This window comes from Nothoprocta perdicaria, unplaced genomic scaffold (genome assembly GCF_003342845.1).
Source record: "Nothoprocta perdicaria isolate Ctin4 unplaced genomic scaffold, notPer1 scaffold_4, whole genome shotgun sequence".
In the NCBI taxonomy this organism is placed as follows: domain Eukaryota; kingdom Metazoa; phylum Chordata; class Aves; order Tinamiformes; family Tinamidae; genus Nothoprocta; species Nothoprocta perdicaria.
Window position 1 is genome coordinate 8,795,223 of NW_020455643.1, and position 17,171 is coordinate 8,812,393.

Here is a 17,171-nt window from a genome sequence, read left to right on the forward strand (position 1 = left end):
TAACATCCGAGATGTCTGCATGCAACAGAACACATGACTGAAGTTAACTGTGAGGAAATTTATACTTAGCCATTTGTATCCCCTTTAAAATTTGTCTTCCTCACATATCTTCCGATTCTTATCTACGTAATTTACTGAAAAATCCAGTTTTCTCTGTCTCTACCTGATTACCATTTATTATTTTTGGTTCTTCTCTAGAGACCCTCCTGGTGCCCGAGGTCCCTCCTGTAAAAAGGACCAGTGCTATTAGGCTGTTTGCACAGGAATTTCTGGATCTTCTCCCCATTACCCAATTCCTTATTGGCAATTCTAGACTTTCATTTTCTTCAGTATACAATTAGACATTATTGTTTGCAAGCCCATATCCATGAATGCTTCGTGGAATTGTCCCAGGTCCTGAATTTATGAATCACAATGATCCAAAAATGCTTTTGCCCAGCGCATCTCTCTCCATTGCAAGAAAATAAACGCACTTTTAGAATAATCTTACTGACATCTGCATGTCTATTTGACATACTACAGCCATAGTCTTCTTTAGACTAGTCCTTCACAGACAGTTTAGTATTCACATTGTTTTAAATTCATTAATTTTCCCTACTGCTTCCTTTGTATTGTCTTCATTTCATAGCTGTTTTCAAATATGAAGTTTTTAGAAGGACAGGATCTTTAMCAAGTATCTATACTCAATTCAAATTTCTGTTACAATACAGAGACCCTCATCAACAACTAAGAAAAAAAAAAATTAAGCTTTCCAGCCTTCTTATAAATAGCTTTAAAATATATACAAGAAATGGTTAAATCAATTGTGCTCTAACAAGAAATGCTTTGACCAAATCCAATACTCTTTACCACTTACTTTAACGGCATGTCTGGTGCTTAAGCTCAGCCTGTTCTCCTTTCAACTGCCATTAGTTTGGAGCAGCTGATCCTTCATTCAAGCTGAGGGGAACCCTATGCCATTGAGCTGCATCACTGATTCCAAGAGAAACGCTTGGTTGAGGAAGGAGGCTGCAATCCAGCCCTCTGATTCCACTCAATGTGTCCTTGGAAATTGGAAGTGATGCATTATCAGAGACAATGCTGTTACTGTAAAGCAAGAGGTAAGATGTAACTGTACAAGGTGCAATTCCTCCGGCACAGCTAGGGAACACATGGCACAGCAGGGAGCTGGATTTGGCACGGCCCGGAGCGTATTTGCGTATTGCAAAGAATCTGCGACAMCAAATTCTTGACGGAAAGAAATGTTACCTGCTTCTAATCACTGCAATATGTTTTTTTCCTAATGATACAACATAGTTCCTGAGCAAAAACACACTAATCAGCAGGTAACGGGAGAGCCGAGCTAATTACTTCTGATACCACAGGAAAATCTGACCAAATGTTACGCACAATTGTGCTGCTTGTATGTTGTCTTTACTTTTCCCATATTTGACTCTAGCAATACATCTTTTTAAGTGAATTGCATTTATGGTCATTTTATATTTATGTATTGATGTGGTGTTTCTGTCATTTTCTCCCTAAACTGTGGCTGGTACATGTTGATCTTAAACACTTACCTTACGAAGAAGGAAGCACAGCAATTTGATAACGGAACTTGCTCCCACACTAGTCCCTTTTTCAGTGTTTATCTTAAGCGGTTCAATCCAACAAGACTCAAACACCAAACTCCTCCTTTACTCTGTGCTATAAGAACCAAATGGATTTGCTGAAAGTGCCCGTATCAGTGCTGCTAAAGCAGATAAAGTTTTACTCTGCAGTCCATAAGGAACCAGGAGGAGAAAGATGAATAGAAAAGGAAATTTGTGCTAAAAAGCAAAATGCAAGTGCATAGAATTTTTGCTACTTCTTTGAGAATGAAGACAGAAGCAGCAGAGAAGGCAAGGGACCAACGGAGATGGCAGAGAACACTGTAAGGCTATGGGGACTCTACAATCCTTCTCCAGCCGTAAGTCCTTGRAACTCGCCCACTAGGTGCTGTCTACCAAGGTGTCCACAAGGACTAAGCAAAGCAACCCCTTTGTCAGTAGGTCTGTAGTAGACATGGGATAATTTGACCATTTGACAAAATTCTGGTTGGTTTTACCAAGTATGAAAGGTGCTCCTTGAACAGAGGTGGAAATCCTCCTCCTCTTCAGCTCTGTTTTGGAAAACTGCAGCCCACTGTAGATTTGCTGGTGTCTGCTAAGGGGGAAAGGTGGCTGCCTTCTGGATTTGGGTCATTATGGGCATCTCTCCTCTCTGTTTAGAAACCATTTTCACAATGCTTAGAGAAACACAATGAGATTTTTACACTATGTCCATGAAGTGTATTTAAATTCACCAATGAGGTAAAGTAATTTGAAGGGAAGAGGAAAAACTGGGGGTGGCACATTGTAAAAATTCCATTTGATCTGGTCATTCAAGGTATCTATATATGGGATCCTGCTCCAAAATACAGACAGCTGATGTCACAGAGGGAAAAACCTAAGGCAAACAGCACGTGTAATTCATTTTATTCTAAGGTATCACCTTTCCTCCAAGAGATTTAAGTTACTTAACTTATGGAATTAAGTCACTTAATTTATAGGAATAAAGGAGTGACAAAACCACAGCAACAGCTATCCTAGCCACCAGTCAACAGACAAAAAATACAGAAACACTGCCTGTACAGTCCATATTATTGCTTTGAAATCACTATCAAGACATCTGGACCCAGGTAAAACAACTCCTCAGCAACATCCCAGTGATTTTGATAACTCCTTTCCTGTCACACCCTGAGATTACAGTAGATGGACTATCTGCCTTTACCGTTCCCAAGCTGGATCTCTGTGCCTGCTAGTAGGTAGCTTTCAAGCACARCTACATCCATTGTGTACATTAGTGGAAATGTACCAAGCAAGACCTGCAAATAATTCCCAGAAGTCTGGCAAATGTATGAAATTTGCCTGGATTCACTTGGACATGCAGGTCACATGCTCATATACAATGAAAATAAAAATCAATCTTTAAATCTTTACATTCCAGAAGGAAAATATTCAGGCTTGAAAAATATCTGAGGTTTGTTTTCCACAAATATTCTGCACTACTTGTAGAAATTGAAAAATGCTCTTACATGCTTCTAGCTGCAGTAACTTGCTAGAATCTGTGCAGAACACATTGYGAGTATCAACTCAAATGAACTTGTTTAAAACCTCAAAGCTACCCTGAACCAACTCTACAAATGCTGCAGAAATGAGCTGCAGTCCAGCTCCATCTTTTACTCCCAAATTATGCTGAATCATCTAAATGGAAAACTGTTCATATTTTTAAAGTTGTTACATAAAAAAAATGTATTTGTTTCTTTATTGAGGCTGATCTGTTTTAAAGCACACACAAATGTAAACAGCAAACTTACCTCCATAATGTTATCGTTAAACAACAAAGAGCATGTCACTTAATCAGAAGCAGACTGAATACAAAGTGCTCTTAAAACCAGGCTGGCTTAAGACATATATCCCTGAAAAGCTTCCAACTGCTACAATATCCTACTGTGAGCTCCATTAAAAATACAGCTATTCCCACAATCGTCCCATGTTTCCTTTCCTAGTGACACTCTGCTACTGGGCAGGAAAAAATCATGGACTACTTGTGCAAAACCYTTCCCTTCCATCTTCTAGTGAGCACGCAGCTCAAGCAAAGCCTCCAGCCAGTGCCTGAAACCAGAAAATGTTACACTACCAAGTTTTAAAACTAAGCAAATATGGGAAAATAGTCTCCCATCTCTTTGCTTCTTGCAGAAGATCCTTTGAATGCAAAGAAGTCACCACAGTCATGAATAACTTAACAACAAATGCTCGAGGACAAATACAATTTTTCTTAAAACCCTAATGAAATGCTGTCATTCAGCTCTCTGATAGCAGGAGTTTTGGTAATGGATGGTTCTTTTTTTTTTCTTGTAGTTCTTATAGGTGCTACAAATTTTCTGATAGACATTTTCTGAACAGGGTAGTGCTCTTGCTGTTGAGTCTGGAGATCTCCTGACATCATGAGGATGCCAGACATGTGGTTAGTTCATGCTTTTTTTCAAAAAAAAAGTGTTTTACATATGGGCAAAAAAGATGGAAAAAATAATAATTTCTTGTAACTGGGTTTACGTTTGGAATAAAATCTGTGTTAACTCTTAGTACAACTTTGCCCTCATGAGATGCAGGCTTGCCAGCCCTGGATGAGCTCTTAACCTCTAAACCAATTCTTTGTCAAAATAATTGCAGCTAGTACAGCAACTTTAAAGCCAGAAATCCTCAGGGTACCTCTAAAATATATCAAGTGGCTCTGGTAAGCACAAGATTGAGGTGTCCATAGGGGGTTCTCTTTAAGAGCAGAGTTGAAAGCAACAGTTGCTTTGAAATCAAGCAAATAAAAAAGTGAACCCAAAGGAGTTTCAGTATTTTGAGTATTTCTAGATGCATAAATTTCTGAATTTTTTGGAGTCAAAGTGAAGATGTTTAAGTTCACACATACTGATGATATTATACATTGGCTTTTCTCAGTCACTTTTCAGTAGCCCATGCAGTCTTACACTAGCCCATGGACCACACACCGAAAYCAGGAGACTATAACCTTCTTCTGGGCCAGAAAGTAACAGATCCRCATTGGGTGGATGAGAACACACACAAAAAACGTTCTAGGAATGTGTGCTCCAAGATTCAGACATCTCCTGCCAAATGCGAAGGACAGGACTGAAATCCCCAGTGACTGGATTCAGAGATTCTCTACCMTTAGACACGGACCAGTGCCTCCCAGGAACGGGCAGATGATGATGAACTAGCTCAAAAGGCCAATTTCCCCACAAGAATGCAAAACCAGGACCRTGGGGAAGAGCACACACACCAGTTAACACATGCACATACGCTTTTCTGTGATTTTCTTCTGCTAGAAGCAGATTATTAGATGCTCATACCCCTGGGCTGAAGGTCTAGCACCTTGTAGATGAAGCTCTGGTGCTGWGTTACGCTTTGGACAACAAACTCTGCAGCCATGTCCCTGAGTGACACCTTAGAAAGGTGAACAGATCATAATAAGTGCTGCCAACTGCCTGCGAAACAAATACCCTTCATAGCAGGCTCACAACACAACTTCTAGACCAGTAAAATGCTTCTGAATTGCTGGATGAAGTCCATGCCTGTGAAATAGCAGCACATTGGGAGAAGAATAGTCCTTCATCAGTATGGCTCAGACACTGCTCTTACTACTCATCTTCCTACAAAAGGATCCTGCAAGCACTTCCTTGCAGGACATCAGCAGCTCTAATTCTGGAGATGCATGTGATTGCGCTTACCAGGGTGGACATCTTTGTCTAGATTTATTTCACTGTTCAAACAAATGTTTAAACAAATGTTACAGTGCAGATACAGTGAGATTTCCTTCCTCTGCCGCTTTGGAAACCCCCTCTGAACAGATCAAACAGCCATCACGTCTCCTTGAAGGATGCGGAGGGGTTTCCTGCAGCAGCTCTCCTGCATTTCATGCTAGTTGCTTCCACTTGACACCTCCGCTCCCTCCCTAACTGTTCTTAATCACATCAAAGACCATCAAGACCCATTTTCCTGTATGTACTTCCTTCTGAGCCACAAGGTCTTATCAAAATAACCAACAGTGAAGAGATTTCAAAACAAAAGAACGTAGATTTCCATGGTGCTTCTTTCTACTGTCGTTTAAGACCAGGTCCCTTGGGCCATTCCCTACTGATTTTCCTTGGTCTAAGACAGCAGCAGCGCTGGGATGGGACATGGGCACTGCTCTCATGGCAGATCTCTCACCAAACAGAGGCAGAGGGCACGATGTCCACAATGGGCCAAGATTAGATCTCAAAGGCGGCTCTGGCTCAGACGGTCTTGTGTGAGAAGGCCCGGCTGGAACAAGCAGCCTCTTGGAGAACATGCGGCCCAGCCAAGAGGCAGAGCTCCAAGGAGACTAAGGCTTAATGATTCATAGAAAATGACACGTGGAGGCGAACAAAGGCCTCAGGGCTGGGACAGCCACCTACGCGTGCAATCGCTCCTCTGCTTTTRCGCTTCCTCTTGGATTTCCTTCTTTCGGGCTCACCTGGAGGAAAGGGTAATGTGCATAATGGCCCTAAGGAGGACTTCAAACCTTAAGAGCACTAAATCTACATTAGCTCTCCCACTCATAAATCTTTACCTCTGCTCTCRAGAAGACATTTTTGCACAGGTCCCTGGTCTTCTCGAGTCTCTTCATGTTCCTTCTAAAACACTTACGTTGGCAAGAGGTATTTTGGAGACCAGAAGGAGGAAAAAGGTACCTGCACTTTCTAGTGCAAATCTTCTCAGTGCCAAGTGTTCCCTGTAGCCAGACACAGCAGTGCCTATATTTGTCYATTTTACCTTCTTTTCCCAAATGCCTGTTATTTCTGACACGCAGAAGTACATCTTTGTGAAAGCATCCTCTGTCCTCTCGGAGTAAGTGAATCAGAGAAGTGTTGTCTCCTTCTTTGAGATACAGGATATGCTAGAGAAGTGTATCAACTCCTGTGCTAAATACAAACAGAATTCTTCAAAGCATGGCTTTGCCATGATCTTTTCTACATGATCTTTTTCTTCCTTGGCTTTCACAGATGCTCAGGGAAGGGCAGGAAAAATCCTCATCTGGAGGTTACAGGAAGCCAGCAAGGCCTGATGATGAGTCAGAAACAAATGGGTCAAGAAGACCTGAGTGTTTTCTTTCTCCTCGACACACAGGCTGCTCCCTATGCCCTATTTCTGTACAGAGAAGACCAAAAACTAACAAGACAGGGATGGCTGGCAGAGCTCAGAAGCAACATGATGAAATCCACTCAGAAGGGATTTCTTTAAAGACTTCTTCCATTTGTTTTTTCTCTGTTTGCTTGCATGGGAGGCATTTGTTCTAAAGAAGTTCAACCAGGTCAAGTAACAGCCCGGTAATATCTAGAACCCTCTTGGCTCAATATTGCAAGCAAAGTAAATCCTTTTTGTGAAATTATCTTGCTTTCCTTTTAGATTGCAGCAAGAGGCCTAATAGAGCACTTTTTGCAGGTGGCATTTGAGCAATAAGCCAGACTTCAGAGTGCAGCAATATCCCTGGTTGACACATAGGGCATCAGGTCCCAAGCATGAGCAATAGCCCTGCACTGCCTTAGTAGGTTCTCTCCMGAGAGAAAGAAACCCTGTTCAAACAGACACATTCCTTAAATGCCTTCTCCAAATGGCCTATGGATAAGAGAAAAATGCAGATGTATGTACCACCAACCCATTTAATGCAGCTGCTAAGCCCCAACCATTTGTGATCAGTACAGCCTCTGCAGCCAGGTTCAATACCTTAGTTCTGAGTGACTACGGGCACAAAATACTGCTATAAATCTACAGATAATTCAGAAAGAGTGGAAAGAAGGAGAATAGAGTTAAGGTTAAGAACTCTCAAGAGACTGTTCAAATSTTCTAYGGGATAGAACCACATTTTTYCTTAGCATTGCTACCATACTATTAGAAATATTTTTATGGGCTTCAAATTTTCTTTCATCTCTAWTTTTTTTTAAACTATTTTACACCTTTATCATACTATACTGTAGTTGTGTCTAAGTGACACAACAATTCATTAGTGACATTGCACAGAAATAAAACAACCAAAAAGAAAAAATAAATGGAAATCAATACCTTTGATACTACTATATTATGATGATAAACAAGAACATGGAAAGCTAAGCACACAAAAAAGTCACTTTATCTTCTTTATTAGGAAGGGATGTGCTAATCAAGTCATCCAGTATTTCTAAACCAAGTCTGTTACTGGATCTCATCAAATGAAGTGAGTAGAACTTGGATGGCAAAGCAAGCTTACAAGAGAGAAGTTTCCTAAGTCAGAATCATCAACATTTGGCTTCTGGAGCTTTCTGTTCTGTTGGCTTACAGCACAATAAAAGTGCAAATAAGGCAGAACACAAAACTCGAAAGGCTGTGAGAAGAGTAACACGACTTAGAAGGCACATGCTGCTCATCTGACAACTCCCAGCATCCCATAAACAAAGAGCAAGGAGCAACTCAGCCAGTGACCTGCAAAAAACTGGGTTCCTTCACTCAGGAATTGCGTATTCAGGGTCAAAGTTCCACTAAACTTTGGTACGCTAGAGTGGAATATCACCTATTCAACTGCAACTCCTCTAATGACAGGAGACAGCTGAGAGCTGCTCAAATCAAATTATGGCTCTGATTATGCAAAACGATTTGGTTCTGTATTTCTTGCCACCACGACATTGTCAGACTGCAGCTTGAAGATATCTGCTCTACGGTTTCTCCAAACAGGCAATTAAAACAACAAGAGAAAAACTAGTTTATCACTCTACTCTCATTTGGTAAAGGATACCTCATGACAAATTATGTACATGAATGTGTCAACTGCTGAATATAAACACTGAGAAATGTTTTGTGAAAGCTCTCTCTTACCGTCAGGGAGTTGTTTACAGGACAAAGCATCATCAAGATCTTTGGCAGTTGATGGGTCGATGGTGAAGATACATTCTTTCCTATCCAAGAAAGAAAAGAAAAACCCAAAAGAAATAAAATTTATCTTCCGGTCATGAAGACTACATCAAAACAGAGAGACTATCAGACACATCCAGACAAAAACAGTGTTGTTTTCAGAAGACTTGGGCTGCCGAAACATTTTTCCATCTAATGTGAAAGCTTAAATCTAATTTTTTAAAAAAGTGTGCTGGATAAGTGAAGCTTTTTTGTTTATTTTTATTTTATTTTAGTAGAACTGTTTACCTATAATAGCATTTATCTCATTACTGATTTTCCTTCACAAAACCTAAACRATTTACCCACCAAACACACTCTAAAGCAGCATGCAGAGAAAGGTCTTGATGCCTTCCAGCTAGAGGGAAAAAACATCATCGCTAATTGTAAAACTACCCTGGAAACAAATAACCCACACCCCAGTGCATAAGAGCAGATATCAGAGCAGCTGGAACTGCAGGAGCACAGAGCAAAGGCAGTGAAACACATACAAAGCAATGACTAAAGAGGGAGTTTGGGTCTCAGTAAAGATGCTCCAATGTGCAGGGTTTTAYAGCAGCTGTGGTGCACATTACACAGCGAAGAAAAGCAGCTTCAATAGGAAACATTAAGGAAATTATACAAACATCTTCAAATCAACTGGGTTTAGCAACTCAAGTTCTTGATGCTTAGGAAAAGCAGAAGCTGAATACCTTTCATGAAGCAATATAATAGGCAGCACCTTGGACACACAGTCCCTACCCTGGACCACTTATATCCACATGCAACTGTGCACAGTGCACAGCAGGGACATCAGGAGCAAATGAAGATGGGTGATTCTGAGGCTGCCTCAATCTTGGGAACAGTTCAGCTCTTCCCCAGTTAAAAAATTCCCCAAGCACAGCAGGATACAGCAACAGCACCAAGGAGCAGATGCTGCATTGCTCCCTTTTTGCCACAGAAGGACCCTGTGACTGCAGGTCCTTACTGACCAAGTATATTATTCCTCTTACGGCATAACCACCAATGTACTCCTGTGGTCAGAGAGGCAGGAGGGAAGAAATCACGGGGAACTTTTAAGGGAGCGGGTGTCCTATGGAATTTGCACATCTCGGTCATTTTGCACGGGCGTCTGCACAGCGAGAGCAAGGGCTCGATCTCCGCAGGGCCATCGCGCGGCACCCGGCCGCTCCGGGTGCTGGGCTTGGTGGCAGGCAGCTGGCAGCACACATTTAGGTAAACCCACCAGGCCCACTAAACTAAGCTACTAAATCGAGGCTTTCAAAGACATCAAAATCACTAATGCACTTCACTCCCTTTACAGACTTTGAAGGTCTTCTACAATACTCCCTTTGCAATGGGACAGCAGAGCCGCCTTAATCCTCGGCACACACGGCAGGGTCTGATCCTTCACCTGCATCCAAACAAATCACAGACTGGGATACTGAAARATAAAATCTTTTCAGCACTCGCGGTGCTTTGATCTGCTGTTGTCTAGCTCTACAGCATTGGGAATGAACCAACCTAACGGCTTGAAAAAAAAAAAAACACTAAAAAGCCCAATTTCTAAGCATGTGTGTTTAKATACGTAGACAGACATAGCATGAGTAGGGTATACCAACATATATGTTTGCCAGAGTGCATATATTGCTGCACCTGGTCCCATTAACTMGCACAGGATGAGAGCAACAGCAGCCTGGCACTGCGACCACCCCACAGTCGCATCTACTAAATCTTCCTTTAAGTTACTTAATTTAAAAGAACAGCACCGAGCGGAAACGGATGGCTTGCTTTACCCTGACAACTATCCACGAGAAAGCTTTTAAGAGCTTCTTCAAAGAAAACGTGGGTTCCTGTGTCAACGGCATAGAGAGTTYAGTCCAGATGTTTGGGGCCTGCATCCACGGGCGTCTGCCACCCCTGGCGAATCGCAGCTCCGGGCAGGAGGGTTMGAAATTCGCAGGCCGGTTTCAGCAAAGCGCGTATTTGCAGTCTGCCCTGGAACGGAGCAAGCATGAATCCACGGGTGCCAAGTCCCGAGCACGTTTATACAACTGCAGYAGCTACCGGCTGCTTTGCTGGGACGGATTTGGGGAGTGGGATCCGCTGTGGAGGTCAGTGAGGGGCCCTGGGTCAGAGAGCCCAAACGTGGGGGGACGGTGACACGGACACCCCCCGTGTGGCCYTGGAGGGACCCGGCTCGGAGCAGCCTTGGCCTGCAAGCTGCAGGCACAAGCAGGCTCAGACGCTGAGCTTCACATGCAAAAATGTCCACAGAAATACAATTTAGCATTTCTCACAAGCCTCTATCCGCAGCACAGCGGGGATGCGTTCTAGCACCAGGCTTAAACTGGCTTCTTTAAAACTGCTCAAGGGACTGGCCACAGGCAGCTAACTCTGAGCACAGGGTGAGGTAAGAAAGTCCCTGCACCAGGAGCCCCGGGATGATGCTCCCTGGCAGCCGGACACTGCGGACACGCTGCAGAGCTGCTGGCCACGCAGCCAAGGGAACCCGAGACACTGATTCTGGAGGASAGCTTAAAATTCGTAGCAGTGACATCACTCTGGGGCACAGAAATACCCCCAATGGTGCRCAGAAATACACGAAACGGTGCACAGAAATACCCCCAAAGAGAGTTTTCTGAGCAAATTCTGCTCACCAGTACAGGCTGGTGCACAGCAAGGTGAGCGTGGCACCCGGCTCGCGCGCTCCTCCGGGCACAGTCTCGGGCAAGGCCCAGTCCCAACTACCTCCTCTCGCTCTTCCTGCAGCGCTGCCAGTACCAGCACTGCAAACTGTCCCTGGACACTCGCTCCAACCACTTCTATACAAACCCACAGAGAGGGCCCTGGAGGCAGCTGATAAAAGCCATGTGGCTGAAGAAATAACATTGCTCCCTATGTGGTGAAGCCTCTTGTGACCGTTCAAATTGCTCCGCTGACCACAGTGCCTGCCAGAACAACCTCCCTAAGGCTGCGGCCCAAAGGACTGCATAGATATCGGACCACATTTTTGAGGACGACCAAGCCAACCTGCAGTTAAGTTGTATGACTAAACCTCAAGGCAACAGTCCTTTTTATGCACCTGCTAAGCAAGCCATTGCTTAAGCACAAGCAAATATCATGGCTGCATTCATGCATATTTGCATTGACCACAGATAAATACAAGTTGGCAGCTGTCTCCAGTTTCTTGGAGGCTGCCAAGGTGACCCTGTGGGTTATGAAGCTTSATCATCTCTCTCTCTCCCCTCTTTAAAAGCCTCAAAGGAGCCATCTCTCATTGTCATTACACCTAATAAAAATCTGTTTTATTCATTTAAAATCGTCAAAACATACTTTGCAAAAGTAATGAGATGTTCCAAGTTTGCTCATTCCAACATACACACAACTTGGTTAGTTAAAGGAAACTGGCTTAGGAGATAAAGACACACACGGAGTGTAAAAGATTTTCCGGTCTTCACATTCCACACGGACTCTGTGCATTTCTGTAGATGCATCGTGAGAGATCAACGTGGGTTTTTAAGAATCCCCCAGCCTTTGAGCCCCTGTGCACCAACCRTAGGAGCTTCTTCATCCAAAACCTGTTTGATGCAAGTTTGCAGAGGGAGATTGCTCTGGCATGGAGCTCCTGTTGATGGAAGAACAAAATCCATCCTCCCCCTCTCCTATGGCCGGAGGCTTTTGAGCACCTGAGGGGAACAGCTCGCATGGAGCATGGTGGATCTGCAGGAAAAGGATGGGAAAGGCCCTGCCACACACACTGCACAGACCCTGCCATCCAGCCGGGATCTGGGAGCGCTGGCACAGCCAGCAACAGCCCTGACATGGAGTGATGGCCACCAACATATCCCTGCCAGTCCAGGCATGTGGATGGAGACAAAGCTCATGCACCAGCTCCACTGCTGTCCTTCAAATCAACCACCTGGGAAAAAACCTCACAGAACAGGGAGCTCCCTTTATTAGGCAGTAATGACAGCATGCACATATACAGGACGGTATATCAATCCTAATTTAAGGAAAGCTAATTAAGCGCAGCTTTTTTGCACAGCTTAAGGAGGCTTAATGAAAGCAGACAAGCGTATCTGCAGAGCAGTTAGTCTTTTTACCTTTAGCAGGACGTAAGCAAATGGCTAGTGCAGCACTAAAAGTAAAGAGCTGCCTGTCAGTGTGCTTGAATTACCATCAGGGTAATTAAAACGCTCACAGATCATGGGACTGCAAGAGTAGTTGCTTTTCTCTGTGCAAATTGCTACGTCCGAATGGGGGCTTGCAAGAATCAGAAGAAAAAAAATACCGTGCAGTYGGTGTCACGAGGTTTAGTGCAATGTATCAATTAAAAATATTAGCTTTTTGCCAGCTCAACTGCTCAGAATTCAACAGCTCAGTTGGAGGTTAGCCACAAAGCATCAGCATCTACGACCCAAGGAGATTACAATCCCACCGGTCAGGCTCCTTCTTCATTCGAGTGGCAGGCGGCTTGGATGAGGATGAAGCACCGCGTGTGCACGCCGGGCTCAGCTGCAGCGCCGAGGTCGCTGCCCCGGCCCGGGGCAAATCTGCCCGTTCCCGGGGGCATTTTCTGCAAAGCAGCTCCGTGCTCTCGCTGGGCACGCACAGGACCAAGCGGAAGTGCAGCCTAACGCCGCCGGACGGCCTTCCCGGCCAGCGGCACGCGGGTGAATCCAGCTGCCAGCAGAGGTGCCACCACCGAAACAAGTACCAGTTCAGAGAACTGCACGTACCCATGAGGGCATCGGACAGCCCTGGAGCCTGGCAGGCAGSATAAGGGCGCCCACACGCTCCCCGCATGCTGCCTTTCCTGTCCTTGGCCAAAGCAGCCCCTGACACAAGCCATGCCAAGGCCCAGAGCCAGCACCCACCTGAACTAGGGCTCCTCCAGGTGAGGGGCACGGGCTGCACGAGGCTGTCGAGTGTCTGGGCCCTCGAGAGCTGGGTGCCCGGCAGCCACGCAGAGCTCCCGAGGAAAGGGCTGAGCACAGACCCACCAAAAACCCTCCAGCAGAAGACCCAGGCCGGGTAGCTCAGGTGGAATATTAAGGTGCCACAGGGCGGCCCCTCGTCACCTCCCTGCCCTGGCAGCTTTCAGATCAAGGCCGCCTCCTGCAGTGCTTACTGGCTGTGCGTGACCACAGGCTTCCCCAAAACCCCCACGAAAGGGAACAGGGGATCCCCAGCAGCCACAGCCTCCCCCAGCACGGAGAGCACGGCCAAAACCTGCTGCCCGTGGGCTCCCCACCCTGCACACTGAGCGAGGGGAGACACAAGGACAGCCCCGGGGCCGCCCCCACGCAGCCACCCTGTGGCCCTCACAGCCCCTCCAGACCTTCGGTGGCTCCTGGAGCACCAAAGGCACCTTTCACAGGAGCCCTTCGCACCCAGCCGGCTGCAGAACGGCAGCGGGAGCTGAGCAGGCTCCTACCACCTTGTCCATTAAGGTTTGGGCACTGCAAGCCTTCCTCAAGATATCTGCAGCAAGAGTGACCGCATGTCTAGACGCTTGCAGTGCATTTACATTCTTGCAGGGACTGTCCAGACTGTCCTGTTCTCTCTACCCTGTGAGCTCGCACAATAGCCTGGCAGGAGTGAAGGCTCAGCACCCCGGCTTAGMCTTATTAACTTCAGCTCAGAGCCGCCGTTTTAAAATGAAGCAGCAAAGGCACTTTCAGAAACGTAGCGCTTTTCAGGTCGTTTCTAAGGCCCTGCTGAGCTCCATCTTGGAAAACTTAAACAGACGTGATTTCTCAGGGCTGGAAGGGGCCGTTTTAATTTGGAAATGGGCATCCTAGAGCTGTCAACTCACCCCAGCAAAAGCTGCAAACATTTTTTCACACAACAGCRCGATTGTTACGGCAACCACAAAAAWCAACCCCGTTCCTCAAGCACAAGCAAACCCGGGACGAGGCCGGTGCCTGCACAGGTTTGTGATGAAGTGTCAATAAACACGAGACCAACCGCACCAGTGGCCGTCACCCTGGGGGTATGAAGGGCTCTTGCACTGGAAGAAGCTGCAGGGAATAATCAATGCCTGAACATTCTGGAGACTTCAACCTCCCACTCCTGAAGACATCTATGACGTGCAGTGTCTACTGCATTTGTCACACTTGATGTTGGCAGATTTTAGCTAAACCCTACGGTGGCTGCTTCCAGGATATATTCTTAAAAGGGACCTGTTAAAAAAAGAGCTGCAGGCAGCAGAAGTGCCCTGACGTATTCCGATGGCACTCAGTGCCCCGCAGCATATCAACCAAAACACATGACATACCCCAAAAAACCTCCTCCTTTTGCATGGGGCATAAATTTCAAAATGGACTAAAATTATAAAATAACTGGAAGCAAAAGCTGCCCTCTCCAAAGACTATTTGCATAAGCTCCAGAAAGACTTAGCACGGAATACAACACATGAAAGCTCAGCTTTAACTCAAGATAATACTGTTCTTTTTGATATCCCTGCATTTATGCTTTAGCTAATGTCCTGTTTGGTTCAGAAAGCAGCCTTTGGTCCAAAAGAACAGCCGACAGTGACTCCTGATATATTATTACCCATCTACAACACAAAACATTTATATTTCCAAGGAGTGCTCRCTGGACAGCTGAACCAGAATCAATTATTCCCGCTATATATTTATGGTCTCCAAGCAAGGAAGAAGTAGAAGGAAAAAAGAGCACTGCAGCCTTGTAATAAAACTTAGGTATTTGAAAAGCCAACRTATATAAAAGAGATCAGAGAGCCTGAGAGACCAAGTGCCACCAATATCTCCAACAAGTCATGCTGTAATTGCGCCACAAATATAATGAGGTCTCTGCACCACCGCGATCCCACGCAAGAAGGTGGAGTGTAATTGCAAATGCACTTGCATTATATAAACGACTTTAATCATAGATGCACAGAGCTCGAAATGGAAGAGACGTTAGGTCATCCAACCCCCATAGGTCTGAGCTGGACTCCTCTTGACAAGATGCCCGCAAGGACTTCCTCCAGTATCACATTAAGGATCTCTAGTGAGGGAGTTTCCAATACAGTCTTTTGCAGTGTAAAGATACAGTCTATTTTAGGATGGACACGAAAGGTTACTTCTGTTTTACGTTTTTTTGTCCTCATGACACCCCTTTTATCCTTCCTAAACAATTCTCACTTCTTCACTTTGGTCTGCATATTTTAACTATTACCTACTCCATCTTTCACAAACTTTTAGTTTCAGTGTTGGCAAATACACATTGAACAGTTAATCCTTCCCTGTAATCAATCCCTCATCTCCTAGAACAGTTTGTTGGTCTTTTCTGGACTGCCCCCCTTCTATTGCATGCTGTGATGTCTGAAGTCCAGCTCTGCCTCAGCCAGAGCATTTCCATCCGTGCCATCTATATTCCTATGACTGGGTTTTCTTTTCTCGTTAGAGTGACAATGTAGCAAAAACCAAGCAACAACCACCCATCACCCCAAATCTTCAGGGAACATGGACCTCTGAACAAATTTTACAGCAAAGATGCTGAGAAAGCGGATTTCTTCTTTCTCTTTGCCTGGCTTTGATGACAACAGTGTCCTCTCCTGTAACACAAGGAACCACGACACTGGGATAAGACCCCAAAGCAAACCCTAGATGTGGTTATAGGTGTAAAGAGGGCTCCYCACTTTCAAGTCAGAATGGGACCATAAGGAAAATGATGTTCCTTGTAATGATGAGCCTGTTCTAAAGAGGTCATCCCTGAAATGCCACGATGGGAGGATAAGGCCTCACATCTGAAGGGCCTGTGCAGTTCTTCACCTACAGCACCAGAGAACTACCAGGGTTGACAGACCCTTGTGTCCCTATCCTGGACCTACCCACATGATAAACAGYCTGTAGAGAGAGACAAGAGCTCCTGCTCCAATATCAAGACAAGCAGCYGGTACCTCCGAACTGGAGGGCTTTACATATGTAAATATGAGAGGACAGGACACCTGCCCATCGTACCCACATAAAACTACTGCAACATAGTAGAATCGAGTAAGAAATGAACATGTTCTCCAATAGATCTAAGATTTTATGCGAATCTCCTCCTATTCTATTATAGTCTCCACAATAGGGAGTTGGAAAGAATAAAATCGTATATAAAAACTTAGTTGCAAAGTTACTACTAGTCTCTTCAACCCAACAAATTCTTAAATAAGTAAGCTTAGTTTTGATGGTCTCCAATATCAGAACACAATAACAGTAACCAAATACACAGCACTGATTCAGTTTAAAGCTGTGCTTCCAACGACCACGTGTACATAAAAGTATCAGTGAAGGTGTCCGTTTGTCCTAGCCCATCAGCCACTCGTACCAGCACCACGTGGCACAAAACAGTGCCACCACAACTGCTGCTCTCTTCAGTGTAGTACGAAATGTTATGAAGACAGAGAAGAGGTCTTGAAAAAGCCAACTGCACATCAGAAGCAAAGAACTAGATCACATCACCCTGACAGGAGCACTATCTTGTTCTGAGCTTTACTAAATGSTTGCGTATTGAACTAGACCTAATGGCTGAGTATGAACTAACGCTACATCTTCTCACTGATGGAGAACTGTTTCCCAGACTGCCAGGAGAGCAGAACTAGCCAGAGCAGGTACAGCTGCCACCACCATCTCCTGGAAGCAACTCACTCAGGAAGGACCTAGATCTGACATCCCAACACACCAC

At 44.9% G+C, this 17,171-nt stretch overlaps 1 protein-coding gene across 1 annotated transcript in view; it reads right to left on the reverse strand.

Moving 5' to 3' along the window:
* The window catches only part of DIS3L2 (DIS3 like 3'-5' exoribonuclease 2), a 183,493-nt gene that overhangs the window by 82,391 nt on the left and 83,931 nt on the right, over positions 1 to 17,171 (reverse strand). Inside the window, exon 11 of the mRNA XM_026045381.1 lies at positions 8,436 to 8,515. Within this exon, the coding sequence (XP_025901166.1) occupies positions 8,436 to 8,515 (80 nt within the window). The remainder of the gene's footprint in view (positions 1 to 8,435; positions 8,516 to 17,171) is intronic.